This window comes from Salmo salar, chromosome 09 (assembly GCF_965601325.2).
Source record: "Salmo salar chromosome 09, fSalSal1, whole genome shotgun sequence".
In the NCBI taxonomy this organism is placed as follows: domain Eukaryota; kingdom Metazoa; phylum Chordata; class Actinopteri; order Salmoniformes; family Salmonidae; genus Salmo; species Salmo salar.
The window spans coordinates 44,218,207-44,235,000 of NC_138299.1; the positions used below are offsets into that span (position 1 = coordinate 44,218,207).

Genomic DNA, 16,794 nt, shown 5'->3' on the forward strand with positions numbered 1-16,794 from the left:
GGTATACAGAAGATAGCCCTATTTGGTAAACTACTAAGTCCGTATTATGTCAAGAACAGCTCAAATAAGCAAAGAGAAACGACAGTCTATCATTAAGACATGAAGGTCATTCAATACGGAAAATGTAAAGAATTTGAAAGATTCGTCAAGTGAGGTTACAAAAAACATCAAGAGCTATGATGAAACTGGCTCTCACGAGGACAGCCACAGGAATGGAAGACCCAGAGGATAAGTTCATCAGAGTTACCAGCCTCAGGAATTGCAGCCCAAATAAATCCTTCACAGAGTTCAAGAACAGACACATCTCAACACCAACTGTTCAGAGGATATTGTGTAAATAGGCCTTCATGGTCCAATTGCTGCAAAGAAACCACTACTAAAGGACCAATAAGAAGAAGAGACATGCTTGGGCCAAGAAACATGAGCAAGGGACATTAGACCGCTGTAAATCTGTGCTTTGGTCTGGAGTCCAAATTGGAGATTTTTGTTCCAACCGCCATGTCTTTGTGAGACGCGGTGTGGGTGAAAAGATGATCACCGCATGTGTATTTCCCACCGTAAAGCATTGAGGAGGAGGTGTTATGGTGTGGGGGTGCTTTGCTGGTGACACTGTCTGTGATATATTTAGAATTCAAGGCACAATTAACCAGCATGGCTACCACAGCATTCGGCAGTGATACGCCATCCCATCTGGTTTGGGCTTACTGGGACTATCATTTGTTTTTCAACAGGGCAATGACCCAACACACCTACAGGCTGTGTAAGGGCTATTTGACCAAGAAGGAGAGTGATGGAGTGCTGCATCAGATGACCTGGCCTCCACAACCAAATTGAGATGGTTTGGGATGAGTCGGACCGCAGAGTGAAGGAAAAGCAGCCAACAAGTGCTCAGCATATATGGGAACTCCTTCAAGACTGTTGGAAAAGCATTCCAGGTGAAGCTGGTTGAGAGAATGCCAAGAGAGTGAAAAGCTGTCATCCAGGCAAAGGGTGGCTAATTGAAGAATCTCAAATCTACTTTGATTTGTTAAACACTTTTTTGGTTACTACATGATTCCATATGTGTCATTTTATAGTGTTGATGTCTTCACAATTATTCGACAATATAGAACATAGTAAAAATAAAGAAAAACCCTTGAATGAGTAGGTCTAAAACTTTGACCGTTAGTGTAGTATGTCCATAACTGTAAGTTTAGTTTTGAACCTTCGTGTCTTTCCTTCATCTATCCTAGTCAATAGATCCTTTTTATGATTTTCCAAAAGCTTCTTGGACTTACTTTGAAACGTTCTGACTTTGTTGTTGACTCAGTCATCTCTCTGACTCAGTGTGTGTTATTATCCCTGTGTGGTTGGAAAAGCAGAGTGCTAATCTATCCACGGTTTGCAGCATGGTTAGCCAATGAGGTGCAGATTCCTGTGGCCACCCTGCAGGCACTGATAAGGATGCCAATATTTTGCCCGGTAGCGTAGGTAGACCCTCAGGAACAGTAAAGGAAATTGAAATCAGATCTTACCTTCATTGCAGAAACAGCCCTTGTATTCCGTTTTGGAACAGTCACACACGGGTTCCCCATCCACCACGGAGCAGCTCCCGCCGTTCTCACACGGGTTCTCTGTACAGCGCTGGTCTGACTCCAGACGGACCCTGAGGCTGCTGAGGAGAACCGGTTCTGTGTTCCCGTACTTCAGATCCATGATAGTGCCTCTGAAGGGCGGGGCGTTGCACGCTGTGGGCAGCGTGAGCGCCGAGGTGCGGATATCCAGTGGCACACCGCCCAGGAACAGGTCACTGATTATCTTCATGTGCTGGCGGCTACCTCCGGTGGGCCGCACCTCGTCCGCCTTGACCTGGCCATCCAGCCCCAGTACCGTCCGCAGGCCATAGCGGCTCAGAGTGGCAAAGTGCCAGCTGCTGTCATTAACTCTCTTGTCGGACACCACGGCGATATCGGCGCAGTCAATGCTGAAGCGCAGCTGCAACTTGCCTTCCACCACCATCAGCTGCAGGAAGTCGCAGTAGCCGCCGTCGTCGAAGTACAGTAGCAGCGCCGTGGACACGTCCGTTTTGAACTGGAAGCTGAGGTCGCTGCGCGTGCTGGCATCCCAGCGGAGGTAGCGGGCCCACTGGCCGGGGGCCCCGGTGAACTCCAGGCTCAGACATACACCCAGGAGTGCCAAGAGCATCAGTTGTAGCCTCGCAGCCAAGCCCAGAACATCCATGGTCAACAAGGAGGAGGAGGTTGAGGAAGAGCAGTAGGAGGAAGAGGAAGGGGAGGAGGAGGAGGAGGAGGAAGGGGAAGAGGAGTTTATATTCCTGAATGCTTGGATAGCATTGAATTGGGTTTGGTTTAAAAGTTTTTGAGTTAATATCCAATTCTAGAGGGACCATCCACAGTCGTATACACAAGTACACTCAGAGATGTTAATTACTGCAAGTACAAAAGGTGTCTTTTCACAATGAGTAGTTGGGATAAGAGTCGTAGGTTAGTAACAGTTGTAGACATGCACATGAGTCAACTATCCAATCGCTGAGTAGCTATGGACAGTGAGTTGAATTTCAGCTGTCTTTCCTCCTGAAGAAGGGAGGAGAGAAGAGAACAAAACTGTTCCTCCTTCCGTTGGGTCAAAGTTCAACCGTTTTTAATCAGTTACAGTCCAAAGAGGTTGCTATGGGGAATCATGGTGTGAGGTCCGATTGGACTGACTCTTCTTTTTGTCAGGTCGACCAGGACATCCTTCTTCATGTTGCCTGCTGGGATGTGTAGTTCACAGGGGAGCCTCTGGATCTCCTCAGTTCCATCACTGTCAGAAACAGGGAAGCTCAGGAATTACACTCAGGGAAAACACACACACACACACACACACACACACACACACACACACACACACACACACAAACACACAGTATTGATTTTCACACCATACCTTAAACTGTACACTTTTCAGACACAGACTGATATTTTCAGACAGGCCTTCTTTTTTCCAGCTACTACTTCAGACCCATCCAGACCAGCTAAAAATGTTTACAATTATTTTTTAAATGTCATCTTAATTCAGTATGAAAAAGGAATGAAAATGTATGTACTCACTACTGTAAGTTGCTCTGTATAATAGCGTCTGCTAAATGATTAAAATGTAAATGTACATTTCGTAAACGTTTTGTCCACACTGCTAAGACGAGCTAATTGTCAAACACAGACAAATACTGTAGCCTACTATTGAAGCATAATAACTAAAAGAAAGATCTGTGTGTGTAATTCCACGTATCTGATGTTAGAGATACTATTGCCATTCACCAAACCTCATTAAAAGTGGCCGTTTTTTCCCCCACTAAAGGTTGTTCAGCGCTATCGGTCATCTGCTAGGTAAATTAGCACCATTATTCTGCTGCCAGTTTATGAATATCAATCGGGCCAGCATAGAAAGACGCCCCTTATCTGATGGCCAGGGAAATGAACGGGGCTTTCTGCTGACTGCACAATACAGTGGGAGAAGAGACATTAGAATACTAGAGACCTAAATATGCAGGACCAGAAACAAGAGAAACCCCAATAGACCAGCAGCATAGCTGGAAATTCTTTAATGGGTGGGCGTGCAGAAATTTGGGTGTGCAAAAAAAAACAGCTAACTTTCTGCAATTCTACACATTTAGCAATGGGAGGGAAAAAAATGTGCATCTCATGTTATGCTATACATTTTGCCATGAGGCTGAGAGAGGTTTTTACATTTTTAAGTTAATATACAGTGCCATCAGAAAGTATTAATTTCCCTTTACTTATTCCACATTTTGTTGTGTTGCAGTCTGAATTCAAAATGTTTTCTCACCCATCTACACACAATACGCCATATTGAAAAAAGTGAAAACATGTTTGTAGAAATGTTTGAAAATTATGTTCATATGATAGGTAAAATATACAAAACCTTGCAGTGAGCCTATCCAACTGACAAGCTCTTATAAAAAAAAAATAACTATTGGAACCCAGACACAAAGAACTGATGTTGACACAAAATGGAGGGAATGTTGAAACATAACTAACAGTTAACTAAAATGTACGCTTAATCCAGTATTAACTAATGTTTAGAATTTATTAGACAAGAGACAAAATTCACACATTCTACCGCACAATGGCAGAGTCATGTCTTAAGTGTAAAACTAACAATGACTCAATAATCCTTCTGGGAATGTTATGAAGTAAAAAGTCATGGGTGGAATTAGAAAGTTGTCTGTCAGAAGTATTAGAATGTAAATGTACTTTAAATCCGTCTACATATTTCAAGACATGGCATAAGGAAGTCCAGAGAGATACCCGATGGGTTGCACGATGGTTTTCTCGTTAATCGTCTTGAAGAAATGTCTACTGAACTGGAAATCAACCAATCCTCCATCATTAAAAACAATGTAAAAGGTCAAATGCTTTCTCATTTACAGTAAATGTTGAAAGTGTGTGGGTCACAGAGAGAGACAAAATGATGCAGTTTGAGGCCATGTGGAATGCTTGTGTGAGCAGGTGGGTCTGTTTGTGTGCATCTGTATTTTGTCGATTGTATGTATATGTTCTGTATTGGGAAGAAAAAAAACATAAATAAACCCCCCCCCCCCCCCCCCAAAAAAACCGTTTTGGAAATATATTGTAAAATTAAACACAGAAATATCTAATTTACATAAGCATTCACACCCCTGAGTCAATACATGTTCGAATCAACTTTGGCAGCGATTGCAGCTGTGAGTCTTTCTGGGTAAGAGGATTTCACCCTTGGATTGTGCAATATTTGAACATTATTATTTTTATTTAAAAAATTCTTCAAGCTTTTTTAAGTTGGTTGATGATCATAGCTAGACAGACATTTTAAAATCGTACCATAGACTTGCAAGTTGATTTAAGTCAAAACTGTAACTAGGCCACTCAGGAACATTCAATGTCGTCTTTTTAAGGTTTTTGTATTTCGCGCCACGCTCTACCATTGGATATTTGGCGAGGCGTTCCGCTAGCGGAACGTCTGTCCTCAACAGGTTTTAAACTACTTCAGTGTATATTTGGCCTTGTGTTTTGGGTTTTTGCCCTGCTGAAAGGTGAATTTGTCTCCCAGTGTCAGACTGAACCAAGTCTTTTGCTTGTGCTTATCTCTATTCCTTTTCTTTTCATCCTGGAAAACTCCCTAGTCCTTGCCGATGGCAAGCATACCATCACATGATGCAGCCACCATTATGCTTGAAAATATGAAAAGTGGTACTCAGTGATGTGTTGTGTTGGCTTTGCCCCAAACATAACACTTTGTATTCAGGACATCAACTGCGTTAGGAAGGACGTCTGTTTATTTGTAGTGAATGGGTGTATTGATACACCATTCAAAGTGTAATTCATATCTTTGCCATGCTCAAAGGGATATTCAGTGTCTGTTTTTTTTTTTACCCATCTACGAATAGGTGCCCTTCTTTGCGAGGCATTGGAAAAGCTCCCTTGTCTTTACGGTGGAATCGATGTTTGAAATTCACTGCTCGACTGAGGGACCTTACGGATGTGTGGGGTACAGAGGTGAGGTAGTCATTCAAAAAGCATTTAAAACACTATTATTGCACACAGAGTTAGTCCATGCAACTTATTATGTGACTTGTTAAGCAAATACTTACTCCTGAAGTTATCTAGGCATACCATTACGAAGGGGTTGCTTTTCATTTCTAATTAATGTGTAAAAAAGTCTAAAAACATAATTCCACTTTGCCATTCTGGGGTATTGTGTGTAGGCCAGCGACACAAAATCTCAATTTAATCAATTTTAAAATCAGGTTGTAACACAACAACATGTGGAAAAAGTCAAGGGGTGTGAATACTTTCTGAAGGCACTGTAGTTTATATCTCTTTCATTCTATGACTGTTCTGTTCTGATCACCACTGCTGTGAACTGGCTTCTATGGGAACATGTGCCGGGGGAAGTCCACGGCTTTATGCACATGGTTTCACGCCTTTCATTTGTTTTCTACCGCTTCAAGGGTGTTTTCAAAGTTGATTGTACATGGAATTTATGCTAACGATGTTTTCAGTAAAGTGTTCATTGTTTTTATGTAAACTGTGTAACAGCCTAGTAGGCCTACAGCCTTTAAAATGAATTAGCATTGTTGAATGAACATGTAATGCCAGGTATGTCCTTTAGGATGTCCATTCCATGAGAGCTGACACACATTTCTCTCTAATCTGATACAGAGGTTAGGTTCTAGATATAATAGCTTTTATTTTACTATTCCAAAATGCAGAGATCGAGAGACCAACAAAAGAGAAAATAAAGGGTTAGATGAAGCAAGAGAAGATTTGATGGAGAGAGATATTTGCTTTGGCAATGTAAACATATGTTTTCCATGAGAATAAAGCCCATTGAATTGAAGAGAGAGAGAGAGAGAGAGAGAGAGAGAGAGAGAGAGAGAGAGAGAGAGAGAGAGAGAGAGAGAGAGAGAGAGAGAGAGAGAAGATTGTATTTATAAAAAAAAAAATATTGGCCCAACAGTTACATCATTAAAAGCAAACTTTTCTTCATTTTAACAGACCTAGAAAGATTAGAAACAAGCCCCCTCCTCGCCCCCACTGTCCATAGAACCCCCCTGACGCCCCACACCCCTACAAAGTCCCCCAGATGGTTCACCAGCCCACCATAGGCTCCAGTGTGAGCCAAGCTGGCACCAGCAGCACGGCTCTGGGGTCCGTACACCCCGTCCCCTGCATCTCCTGTTTCCTGGTCTTCCACACTGCTATTTTTGCCTGCCCCAACAGGTAGTTTACTAGGCAGTCCCTTCACGTATTGGCAACGCTATACCTAGGCCCTCCAACATATAGGTCAAGAGTCAGCCCTAACCCTAGACCTGTACACTACCAACCCATGAGAGAGAGAACCACCCAGTTCAACACTATCTCTTCTGCTCCTTAACCCAGATAGAAGGCTCCTAAACCCAGATAGAAGGCTCCTAAACCCAGATAGAAGGCTCCTAAACCCAGATAGAAGGCTCCTTAACCCAGATAGAAGGCTCCTTAACCCAGATAGAAGGCTCCTTAACCCAGATAGAAGGCTCCTTAACCCAGATAGAAGGCTCCTTAACCCAGATAGAAGGCTCCTTAACCCAGATAGAAGGATCCTAAACCCAGATAGAAGGCTGCTTAACGCAGATAGAAGGCACCTTAACCCAGATAGAAGTGAGGGCGTACAGGACAGTATGTCAACGCTGCCCTCAGACACTCACACAGTCAGAACCCTGCTGACATATCAGACACTCACACAGTCAGAACCCTGCTGACATATCAGACACTCACACAGTCAGAACCCTGCTGACATATCAGACACTCACACAGTCAGAACCCTGCTGACATATCAGACACTCACACAGTCAGAACCCTGCTGACATAGACACTCACACAGTCAGAACCCTGCTGACATATCAGACACTCACACAGTCAGAACCGTGCTGACAGATCAGACACTCACACAGTCAGAACCCTGCTGACATATCAGACACCCACACAGTCAGAACCCTGCTGACATATCAGACACTCACACAGTCAGAACCCTGCTGACATATCAGACACTCACACAGTCAGAACCCTGCTGACATATCAGACACTCACACAGTCAGAACCCTGCTGACATATCAGACACTCACACAGTCAGAACCCTGCTGACATATCAGACACTCACACAGTCAGAACCCTGCTGACATATCAGACACTCACACAGTCAGAACCCTGCTGACATATCAGACACTCACACAGTCAGAACCGTGCTGACAGATCAGACACTCACACAGTCAGAACCCTGCTGACATATCAGACACCCACACAGTCAGAACCCTGCTGACATATCAGACACTCACACAGTCAGAACCCTGCTGACATATCAGACACTCACACAGTCAGAACCCTGCTGACATATCAGACACTCACACAGTCAGAACCCTGCTGACATATCAGACACCCACACAGTCAGAACCCTGCTGACATATCAGACACTCACACAGTCAGAACCCTGCTGACATATCAGACACTCACACAGTCAGAACCCTGCTGACATATCAGACACTCACACAGTCAGAACCCTGCTGACATATCAGACACCCACCCAGTCAGAACCCTGCTGACATATCAGACACCCACACAGTCAGAACCCTGCTGACATATCAGACACCCACACAGTCAGAACCCTGCTGACATATCAGACACCCACACAGTCAGAACCCTGCTGACAGATCAGCTTGATGTGTCATCGCTGGGATACGCTGCTCCATGACACTTTACTTATGTAATGACAAGCCAATGTTGGGCCATCTGTAAGGAGACATTGCTTATTTTTCAAATTAACTTGAGTAGTTGAATAAAATATCTAGCTATCAAATGATCAGACTTTACATAAATATTGACAGAAGCAGGTGTCGTCTGAGTTTTAAATGTCAATCCTGTACCTTTCTCAGAGGAGAAATTTACAGTAGAACGCACTCACCAGCAACACACACATAGAAAGCTTGGCTTCCACCCAGTAGGGTTGGACTCAGTACCACAGGACAAAGGCCCCAGCAGTCAGCATGGACCCACTGGACCAGATCACACTGAAGAGGGATATATAGGGTTAACTTACATTAACCTTCACCCTGGCACTATCCCACACACTTTCTCTCTGTTGTGTGTGTGCATGTGTGTGTGTGCATGTGTGTGCATGTGCATGTGTGTGAGTGCGTGTGTGTGCATGCGTGTGAGTGCGTGTAGAGGGAGGAGAGGGAGTAAAGAGAGGAGAGGGAGGAGAGGGAGGAGAGAGAGGAGAGGGGATAGAGGGAGGAGAGAGAGAGAGGATAGGGGGAGGAGAGGAGAGAGAGGAGAGGAAGGAGAGGAGAGGAGAGGAGAGGAGAGGAGAGGAGAGGAGAGGAGAGGAGAGGAGAGGAGAGGAGAGGAGAGGAGAGGAGAGGAGAGGAGAGGAGAGGAGAGGAGAGGAGAGGAGAGGAGAGGGAAGAGAGGGAGGAAAGAGAGGAGAGGGAGGGAGGAGAAGGAGGAGAGAGAGGAGAGAGAGGGGGAGAGGGAGGAGAGGGAGGAGAGGGTGTAGAGAGAGGAGAGAGAGAGGAGAGGGAGGAGAGGGAGTAGAGAGAGGAGAGGGTGTAGAGAGAGGAGAGAGAGAGGAGAGGGAGGAGAGGGGATAGAGGGAGGAGAGGAAGGAGAGAGAGAGGAGATAGAGAGAGGAGAGAGAGGAGAGGAAGGAGAGAGAGAGGAGAGAGACGAGAGGAAGGTGAGGGGATAGAGGGAGGAGAGGGGATAGAGAGAGGAGGGGGAGGAGAGAGAAGAGAGAGGAGAGGAAGGAGAGGGGATAGAGAGAGGAGAGGAAGGAGAGAGAGAGAGAGGAGAGAGAAGAGAGGAAGGAGAGATGATAGAGGGAGGAGAGGGAGGAGAGGGGATAGAGAGAGGAGAGGGAGGAGAGAGAGAAGAGGAAGGAGAGGGGATAGAGAGAGGAGAGGGAGGAGAGAGGAGAGGAAGGAGAGCGGATAGAGAGAGGAGAGGAAGGAGAGGGAGGAGAGGGAGGAGAGGAGAGGGAGGAGAGAGGAGAGGGAGGAGAGGAAGGAGAGGGGATAGAGAGAGGAGAGGGAGGAGAGGGGATAGAGGAGAGAGAGAGAGGAAGGAGAGAGGATAGAGAGATGAGAGGAAGGAGAGGGGATAGAGGGAATATGAGAGAGTCATGTTAATAAGATCTGACTCTTCATTGGCCCTCACTGTCATGCAGACACAGCTCACTGACACAATACTGCAGGTGCTACCTTGATTACACACTCCAGACACTGAAACAAAATGTCCTCCATGGCAGTCAGCTGATATAATGGAGAAAGAGAAAGGTGGGATGTCTCTCTCTCTCTCTTTATCTCTGTTAGTTTGCCTGTCTGTCTCTCAGACAGAGAGAGCGATGTTCCACCTGACCCACTCATGCATCCCCTCCGACAGAGGACACGGTCTCTAGGAGGACACGGTCTCTAGGAGGACACGGTCTCTAGGAGGACACGGTCTCTAGGAGGACACAGTCTCTAGGAGGACACAGTCTCTAGGAGGACACAGTCTCTAGGAGGACACAGTCTCTAGGAGGACACAGTCTCTAGGAGGACACAGTCTCTAGGAGGACCACAGTCTCTTAGGACAGTCTCTAGGAGGACACAGTCTCTATTAGGACAGTCTCTAGGAGGACACAGTCTCTAGGAGGACCACAGTCTCTTAGGACAGTCTCTAGGAGGACACAGTCTCTATTAGGACAGTCTCTAGGAGGACACCGTCTCTAGGAGGACACCAGTCTCTAGGAGGACAACAGTCTCTAGGAGGACAACAGTCTCTATTAGGACAGTCTCTAGGAGGACAGTCTCTAGGAGGACACAGTCTCTAGGAGGACCACAGTCTCTTAGGACAGTCTCTAGGAGGACACAGTCTCTATTAGGACAGTCTCTAGGAGGACACAGTCTCTAGGAGGACACAGTCTCTAGGAGGACACAGTCTCTAGGAGGACCACAGTCTCTTAGGACAGTCTCTAGGAGGACACAGTCTCTATTAGGACAGTCTCTAGGAGGACACCGTCTCTAGGAGGACACCGTCTCTAGGAGGACAACAGTCTCTAGGAGGACAACAGTCTCTAGGAGGACACAGTCTCTATTAGGACAGTCTCTAGGAGGACACAGTCTCTAGGAGGACCACAGTCTCTTAGGACAGTCTCTAGGAGGACACAGTCTCTATTAGGACAGTCTCTAGGAGGACACAGTCTCTAGTAGGACAGTCTCTAGGAGGACACGGTCTCTAGGAGGACACGGTCTCTAGGAGGACACGGTCTCTAGGAGGACACGGTCTCTAGGAGGACACGGTCTCTAGGAGGACACAGTCTCTAGGAGGACACAGTCTCTAGGAGGACACAGTCTCTAGGAAGACACAGTCTCTAGGAAGACACAGTCTCTAGGAAGACACAGTCTCTAGGAAGACACAGTCTCTAGGAAGACACAGTCTCTAGGAGGACACAGTCTCTAGGAGGACACAGTCTCTAGGAGGACACAGTCTCTAGGAGGACACAGTCTCTAGGAGGACACAGTCTCTAGGAGGACCACAGTCTCTTAGGACAGTCTCTAGGAGGACACAGTCTCTATTAGGACAGTCTCTAGGAGGACACAGTCTCTAGGAGGACACAGTCTCTAGGAGGACACAGTCTCTAGGAGGACACAGTCTCTAGGAGGACCACAGTCTCTAGGAGGACCACAGTCTCTAGGAGGACCACAGTCTCTTAGGACAGTCTCTAGGAGGACACAGTCTCTATTAGGACAGTCTCTAGGAGGACACAGTCTCTAGGAGGACACAGTCTCTAGGAGGACACAGTCTCTAGTAGGACAGTCTCTAGGAGGACAGTCTCTAGGAGGACACGGTCTCTAGGAGGACACGGTCTCTAGGAGGACACGATCTCTAGGAGGACACGGTCTCTAGGAGGACACGGTCTCTAGGAGGACACGGTCTCTAGGAGGACACAGTCTCTAGGAAGACACAGTCTCTAGGAAGACACAGTCTCTAGGAGGACACAGTCTCTAGGAGGACACAGTCTCTAGGAGGACACAGTCTCTAGGAGGACACAGTCTCTAGGAGGACCACAGTCTCTTAGGACAGTCTCTAGGAGGACACAGTCTCTATTAGGACAGTCTCTAGGAGGACACAGTCTCTAGGAGGACCACAGTCTCTTAGGACAGTCTCTAGGAGGACACAGTCTCTATTAGGACAGTCTCTAGGAGGACACCGTCTCTAGGAGGACACCGTCTCTATTAGGACAACAGTCTCTAGGAGGACAACAGTCTCTAGGAGGACAACAGTCTCTAGGAGGACAACAGTCTCTATTAGGACAGTCTCTAGGAGGACACAGTCTCTAGGAGGACCACAGTCTTTTAGGACAGTCTCTAGGAGGACACAGTCTCTATTAGGACAGTCTCTTGGAGGACACAGTCTCTAGGAGGACAGTCTCTAGGAGGACAGTCTCTAGGAGGACACAGTCTCTAGGAGGACACAGTCTCTAGGAGGACACAGTCTCTATTAGGACAGTCTCTAGGAGGACACAGTCTCTAGGAGGACCACAGTCTCTTAGGACAGTCTCTAGGAGGACACAGTCTCTATTAGGACAGTCTCTTGGAGGACACAGTCTCTAGGAGGACACAGTCTCTAGGAGGACACAGTCTCTAGGAGGACAGTCTCTAGGAGGACAGTCTCTAGGAGGACAGTCTCTAGGAAGACACAGTCTCTAGGAGGACACAGTCTCTAGGAGGACAAGGTCTCTATCAGGGCAGTCTCTAGGACGACACAGTCTCTATTAGGACAGTCTCTAGGAGGACACGGTCTCTAGGAGGACACAGTCTCTAGGAGGACACAGTCTCTAGGAGGACACAGTCTCTAGGAGGACACAGTCTCTAGGAGGACACAGTCTCTAGGAGGACACAGTCTCTAGGAGGACACAGTCTCTAGGAGGACACAGTCTCTAGGAGGACACAGTCTCTAGGAGGACACAGTCTCTATTAGGACAGTCTCTAGGAGGACACAGTCTCTAGGAGGACACGGTCTCTATTAGGACAGTCTCTATTAGGACACGGTCTCTAGGAGGACACAGTCTCTAGGAGGACACAGTCTCTAGGAGGACACAGTCTCTAGGAGGACACAGTCTCTAGGAGGACACAGTCTCTAGGAGGACACAGTCTCTAGGAGGACCACAGTCTCTAGGAGGACCACAGTCTCTTAGGACAGTCTCTAGGAGGACACAGTCTCTATTAGGACAGTCTCTAGGAGGACACAGTCTCTAGGAGGACACAGTCTCTAGGAGGACACAGTCTCTAGGAGGACACAGTCTCTAGTAGGACAGTCTCTAGGAGGACACGGTCTCTAGGAGGACACGGTCTCTAGGAGGACACGATCTCTAGGAGGACACGATCTCTAGGAGGACACGGTCTCTAGGAGGACACAGTCTCTAGGAAGACACAGTCTCTAGGAGGACACAGTCTCTAGGAGGACACAGTCTCTAGGAGGACACAGTCTCTAGGAGGACACAGTCTCTAGGAGGACCACAGTCTCTTAGGACAGTCTCTAGGAGGACACAGTCTCTATTAGGACAGTCTCTAGGAGGACACAGTCTCTAGGAGGACACAGTCTCTAGGAGGACACAGTCTCTAGGAGGACCACAGTCTCTAGGAGGACCACAGTCTCTAGGAGGACCACAGTCTCTAGGAGGACACAGTCTCTATTAGGACAGTCTCTAGGAGGACACAGTCTCTAGGAGGACACAGTCTCTAGGAGGACCACAGTCTCTTAGGACAGTCTCTAGGAGGACACAGTCTCTATTAGGACAGTCTCTAGGAGGACACAGTCTCTTAGGACAGTCTCTAGGAGGACACAGTCTCTATTAGGACAACAGTCTCTAGGAGGACAACAGTCTCTAGGAGGACACAGTCTCTTAGGACAGTCTCTAGGAGGACACAGTCTCTATTAGGACAGTCTCTAGGAGGACACCGTCTCTAGGAGGACACCGTCTCTATTAGGACAACAGTCTCTAGGAGGACAACAGTCTCTAGGAGGACACAGTCTCTATTAGGACAGTCTCTAGGAGGACACAGTCTCTAGGAGGACCACAGTCTCTTAGGACAGTCTCTAGGAGGACACAGTCTCTATTAGGACAGTCTCTTGGAGGACACAGTCTCTTGGAGGACACAGTCTCTAGGAGGACACAGTCTCTAGGAGGACAGTCTCTAGGAGGACAGTCTCTAGGAGGACAGTCTCTAGGAGGACACAGTCTCTAGGAGGACAAGGTCTCTATTAGGGCAGTCTCTAGGAGGACACAGACTCTAGGAGGACACAGTCTCTAGGAGGACACAGTCTCTAGGAGGACACAGTCTCTAGGAGGACACAGTCTCTAGGAGGACACAGTCTCTAGGAGGACACAGTCTCTAGGAGGACACAGTCTCTAGGAGGACACAGTCTCTATTAGGACAGTCTCTAGGAGGACACAGTCTCTTTGAGGACACAGTCTCTAGGAGGACACAGTCTCTAGGAGGACACAGTCTCTATTAGGACAGTCTCTAGGAGGACACAGTCTCTAGGAGGACACAGTCTCTAGGAGGACAGTCTCTATTAAGACAGTCTCTAGGAGGACACAGTCTCTATTAGGACAGTCTCTAGGAGGACACAGTCTCTAGGAGGACCACAGTCTCTAGGAGGATACGGCCTCTATTTGGACAGTCTCTAGGAGGACAAAGTCTCTATGTGGACACAGTCTCTAGGAGGACACAGTCTCTAGGAGGACAACAGTCTCTAGGAGGACAACAGTCTCTAGGAGGACCACAGTCTCTTAGGACAGTCTCTAGGAGGACACAGTCTCTATTAGGACAGTCTCTAGGAGGACACAGTCTCTAGGAGGACACAGTCTCTAGGAGGACACAGTCTCTAGGAGGACACAGTCTCTAGGAGGACACAGTCTCTAGGAGGACACAGTCTCTATTAGGACAGTCTCTAGGAGGACAAGGTCTCTATTAGGGCAGTCTCTAGGAGGACACAGTCTCTAGGAGGACACAGTCTCTAGGAGGACACAGTCTCTAGGAGGACACAGTCTCTTTGGACAGTCTCTAGGAGGACACAGTCTCTATTAGGACAGTCTCTAGGAGGACACGGTCTCTAGGAGGACACGGTCTCTAGGAGGACACGGTCTCTAGGAGGACACGGTCTCTAGGAGGACACAGTCTCTAGGAGGACACAGTCTCTAGGAGGACACAGTCTCTAGGAGGACACATTCTCTAGGAGGACACATTCTCTAGGAGGACAACAGTCTCTAGGAGGACAACAGTCTCTAGGAGGACAACAGTCTCTAGGAGGACCACAGTCTCTTAGGACAGTCTCTAGGAGGACACAGTCTCTATTAGGACAGTCTCTAGGAGGACACAGTCTCTAGGAGGACACAGTCTCTAGGAGGACACAGTCTCTAGGAGGACAAGGTCTCTATTAGGGCAGTCTCTATGAGGACACAGTCTCTAGGAGGACACAGTCTCTATTAGGACAGTCTCTAGGAGGACACAGTCTCTAGGAGGACACAGTCTCTAGGAGGACACAGTCTCTAGGAGGACACAGTCTCTAGGAGGACAAGGTCTCTATTAGGGCAGTCTCTAGGAGGACACAGTCTCTAGGAGGACACAGTCTCTAGGAGGACACAGTCTCTAGGAGGACACGGTCTCTAGGAGGACACGGTCTCTAGGAGGACACGGTCTCTAGGAGGACACGGTCTCTAGGAGGACACGGTCTCTAGGAGGACCACAGTCTCTTAGGACAGTCTCTAGGAGGACACAGTCTCTAGGAGGACACGGTCTCTAGGAAGACACTATTAGGGCAGTCTCTAGGAGGACATAGTCTCTATTAGGACAGTCTCTAGGAGGAAATGGTCTCTAGAAGGACACGGCCTCTGTTAGGACAGTCTCTAGGAGGACACAGACTCTAGAAGGACACGGCCTCTATTAGGACAGTCTCTAGGAGGACACGGTCTCTATTAGGACAGTCTCTAGGAGGAAATGGTCTCTAGAAGGACACGGCCTCTATTAGGACAGTCTCTAGGAGGACACAGTCTCTAGGAAGACACAGACTTTATTAGGATAGTCTCTAGGTGGACAGTCTCTAGGACACTGTTTCTAGGAGGAAAGCAAGGTTCCCATTAAATTGTTCTCACCTGTAAAATGTAGTTTCAGTTATGAGCAAAGGAAAGGAGGGAGGGAGAGAGAGAGAGAGGAGGTGGATGATTTTTCTACTTGTACAGACACAGACAATCTTGTGTCCAACATCAGCCATTACACTGAGAAATAAGAGAAGCAACCAGGAATGGAGGGAAGAAGGAAAGGAACCAAGAACGGAGGGAAGAAGGAAAGGAACCAGGAATGGAGGGAAGAAGGAAAGGAACCAAGAATGGAGGGAAGAAGGAAAGGAACCAGGAATGGAGGGAAGAAGGAAAGGAACCAGGAATGAAGGGAAGAAGAGAAGGAACCAGGAATGGAGGAAAGAAGGAAAGGAACCAGGAATGGAGGAAAGAAGGAAAGGAACCAGGAATGGAGGGAAGAAGGGAAGGAACCAGGAATGGAGGGAAGAAGGGAAGGAACCAGGAATGGAGGGAAGAAGGGAAGGAACCAGGAATGGAGGGAAGAAGGGAAGGAACCAGGAATGGAGGGAAGAAGGGAAGGAACCAGGAATGGAGGGAAGAAGGGAGGGGAAGAAAATAAAAGTAAATGTAGTTTTTCTGTAGTCATTTTTTCTGTAGTCATTTTTTATTTGTCTAGTATTTGAACAAAAACATACAAACCCAATAATACACATATTCAAATTTGCCACACAGCCAAACAGGCACACAGCCACACAGCCACACAGGCACACAGCCAAACAGGCACACAGCCACACAGGCACACAGCCACACAGGCACACAGCCAAACAGGCACACAGCCACACAGGCACACAGGCACACAGCCACACAGCCAAACAAGCACACAGGCACCCAGCCAAACAGGCGCCCAGCCAAACAGGCGCCCAGCCAAACAGGCGCACAGCCAAACAGGCACACAGCCAAACAGGCACACGGCCAAACATGCACACAGCCAAACATGCACACAGCCACACAGCCAAACAGGCACACAGCCAAACAGGCACATAGCCACACAGCCAAACATGCACACAGCCACATAGCCAAACAGGCACACAGCCAAACAGGCACATAGCCACACAGCCAAACATGTACACAGCCACACAGCCAAATAGGCACACAGCC

General features: G+C 47.5%; 1 protein-coding gene across 1 annotated transcript in view; it reads right to left on the reverse strand.

The window, feature by feature from the left end:
• Positions 1-16,794, reverse strand: part of LOC106611370 (neurexin-3a) — a 914,099-nt gene that overhangs the window by 888,883 nt on the left and 8,422 nt on the right. The window contains exon 2 of the mRNA XM_082955793.1: positions 1,515-2,802. Coding sequence (XP_082811919.1) covers positions 1,515-2,220 — 706 coding nt within the window. The 5' untranslated portion in view covers positions 2,221-2,802. The remainder of the gene's footprint in view (positions 1-1,514; positions 2,803-16,794) is intronic.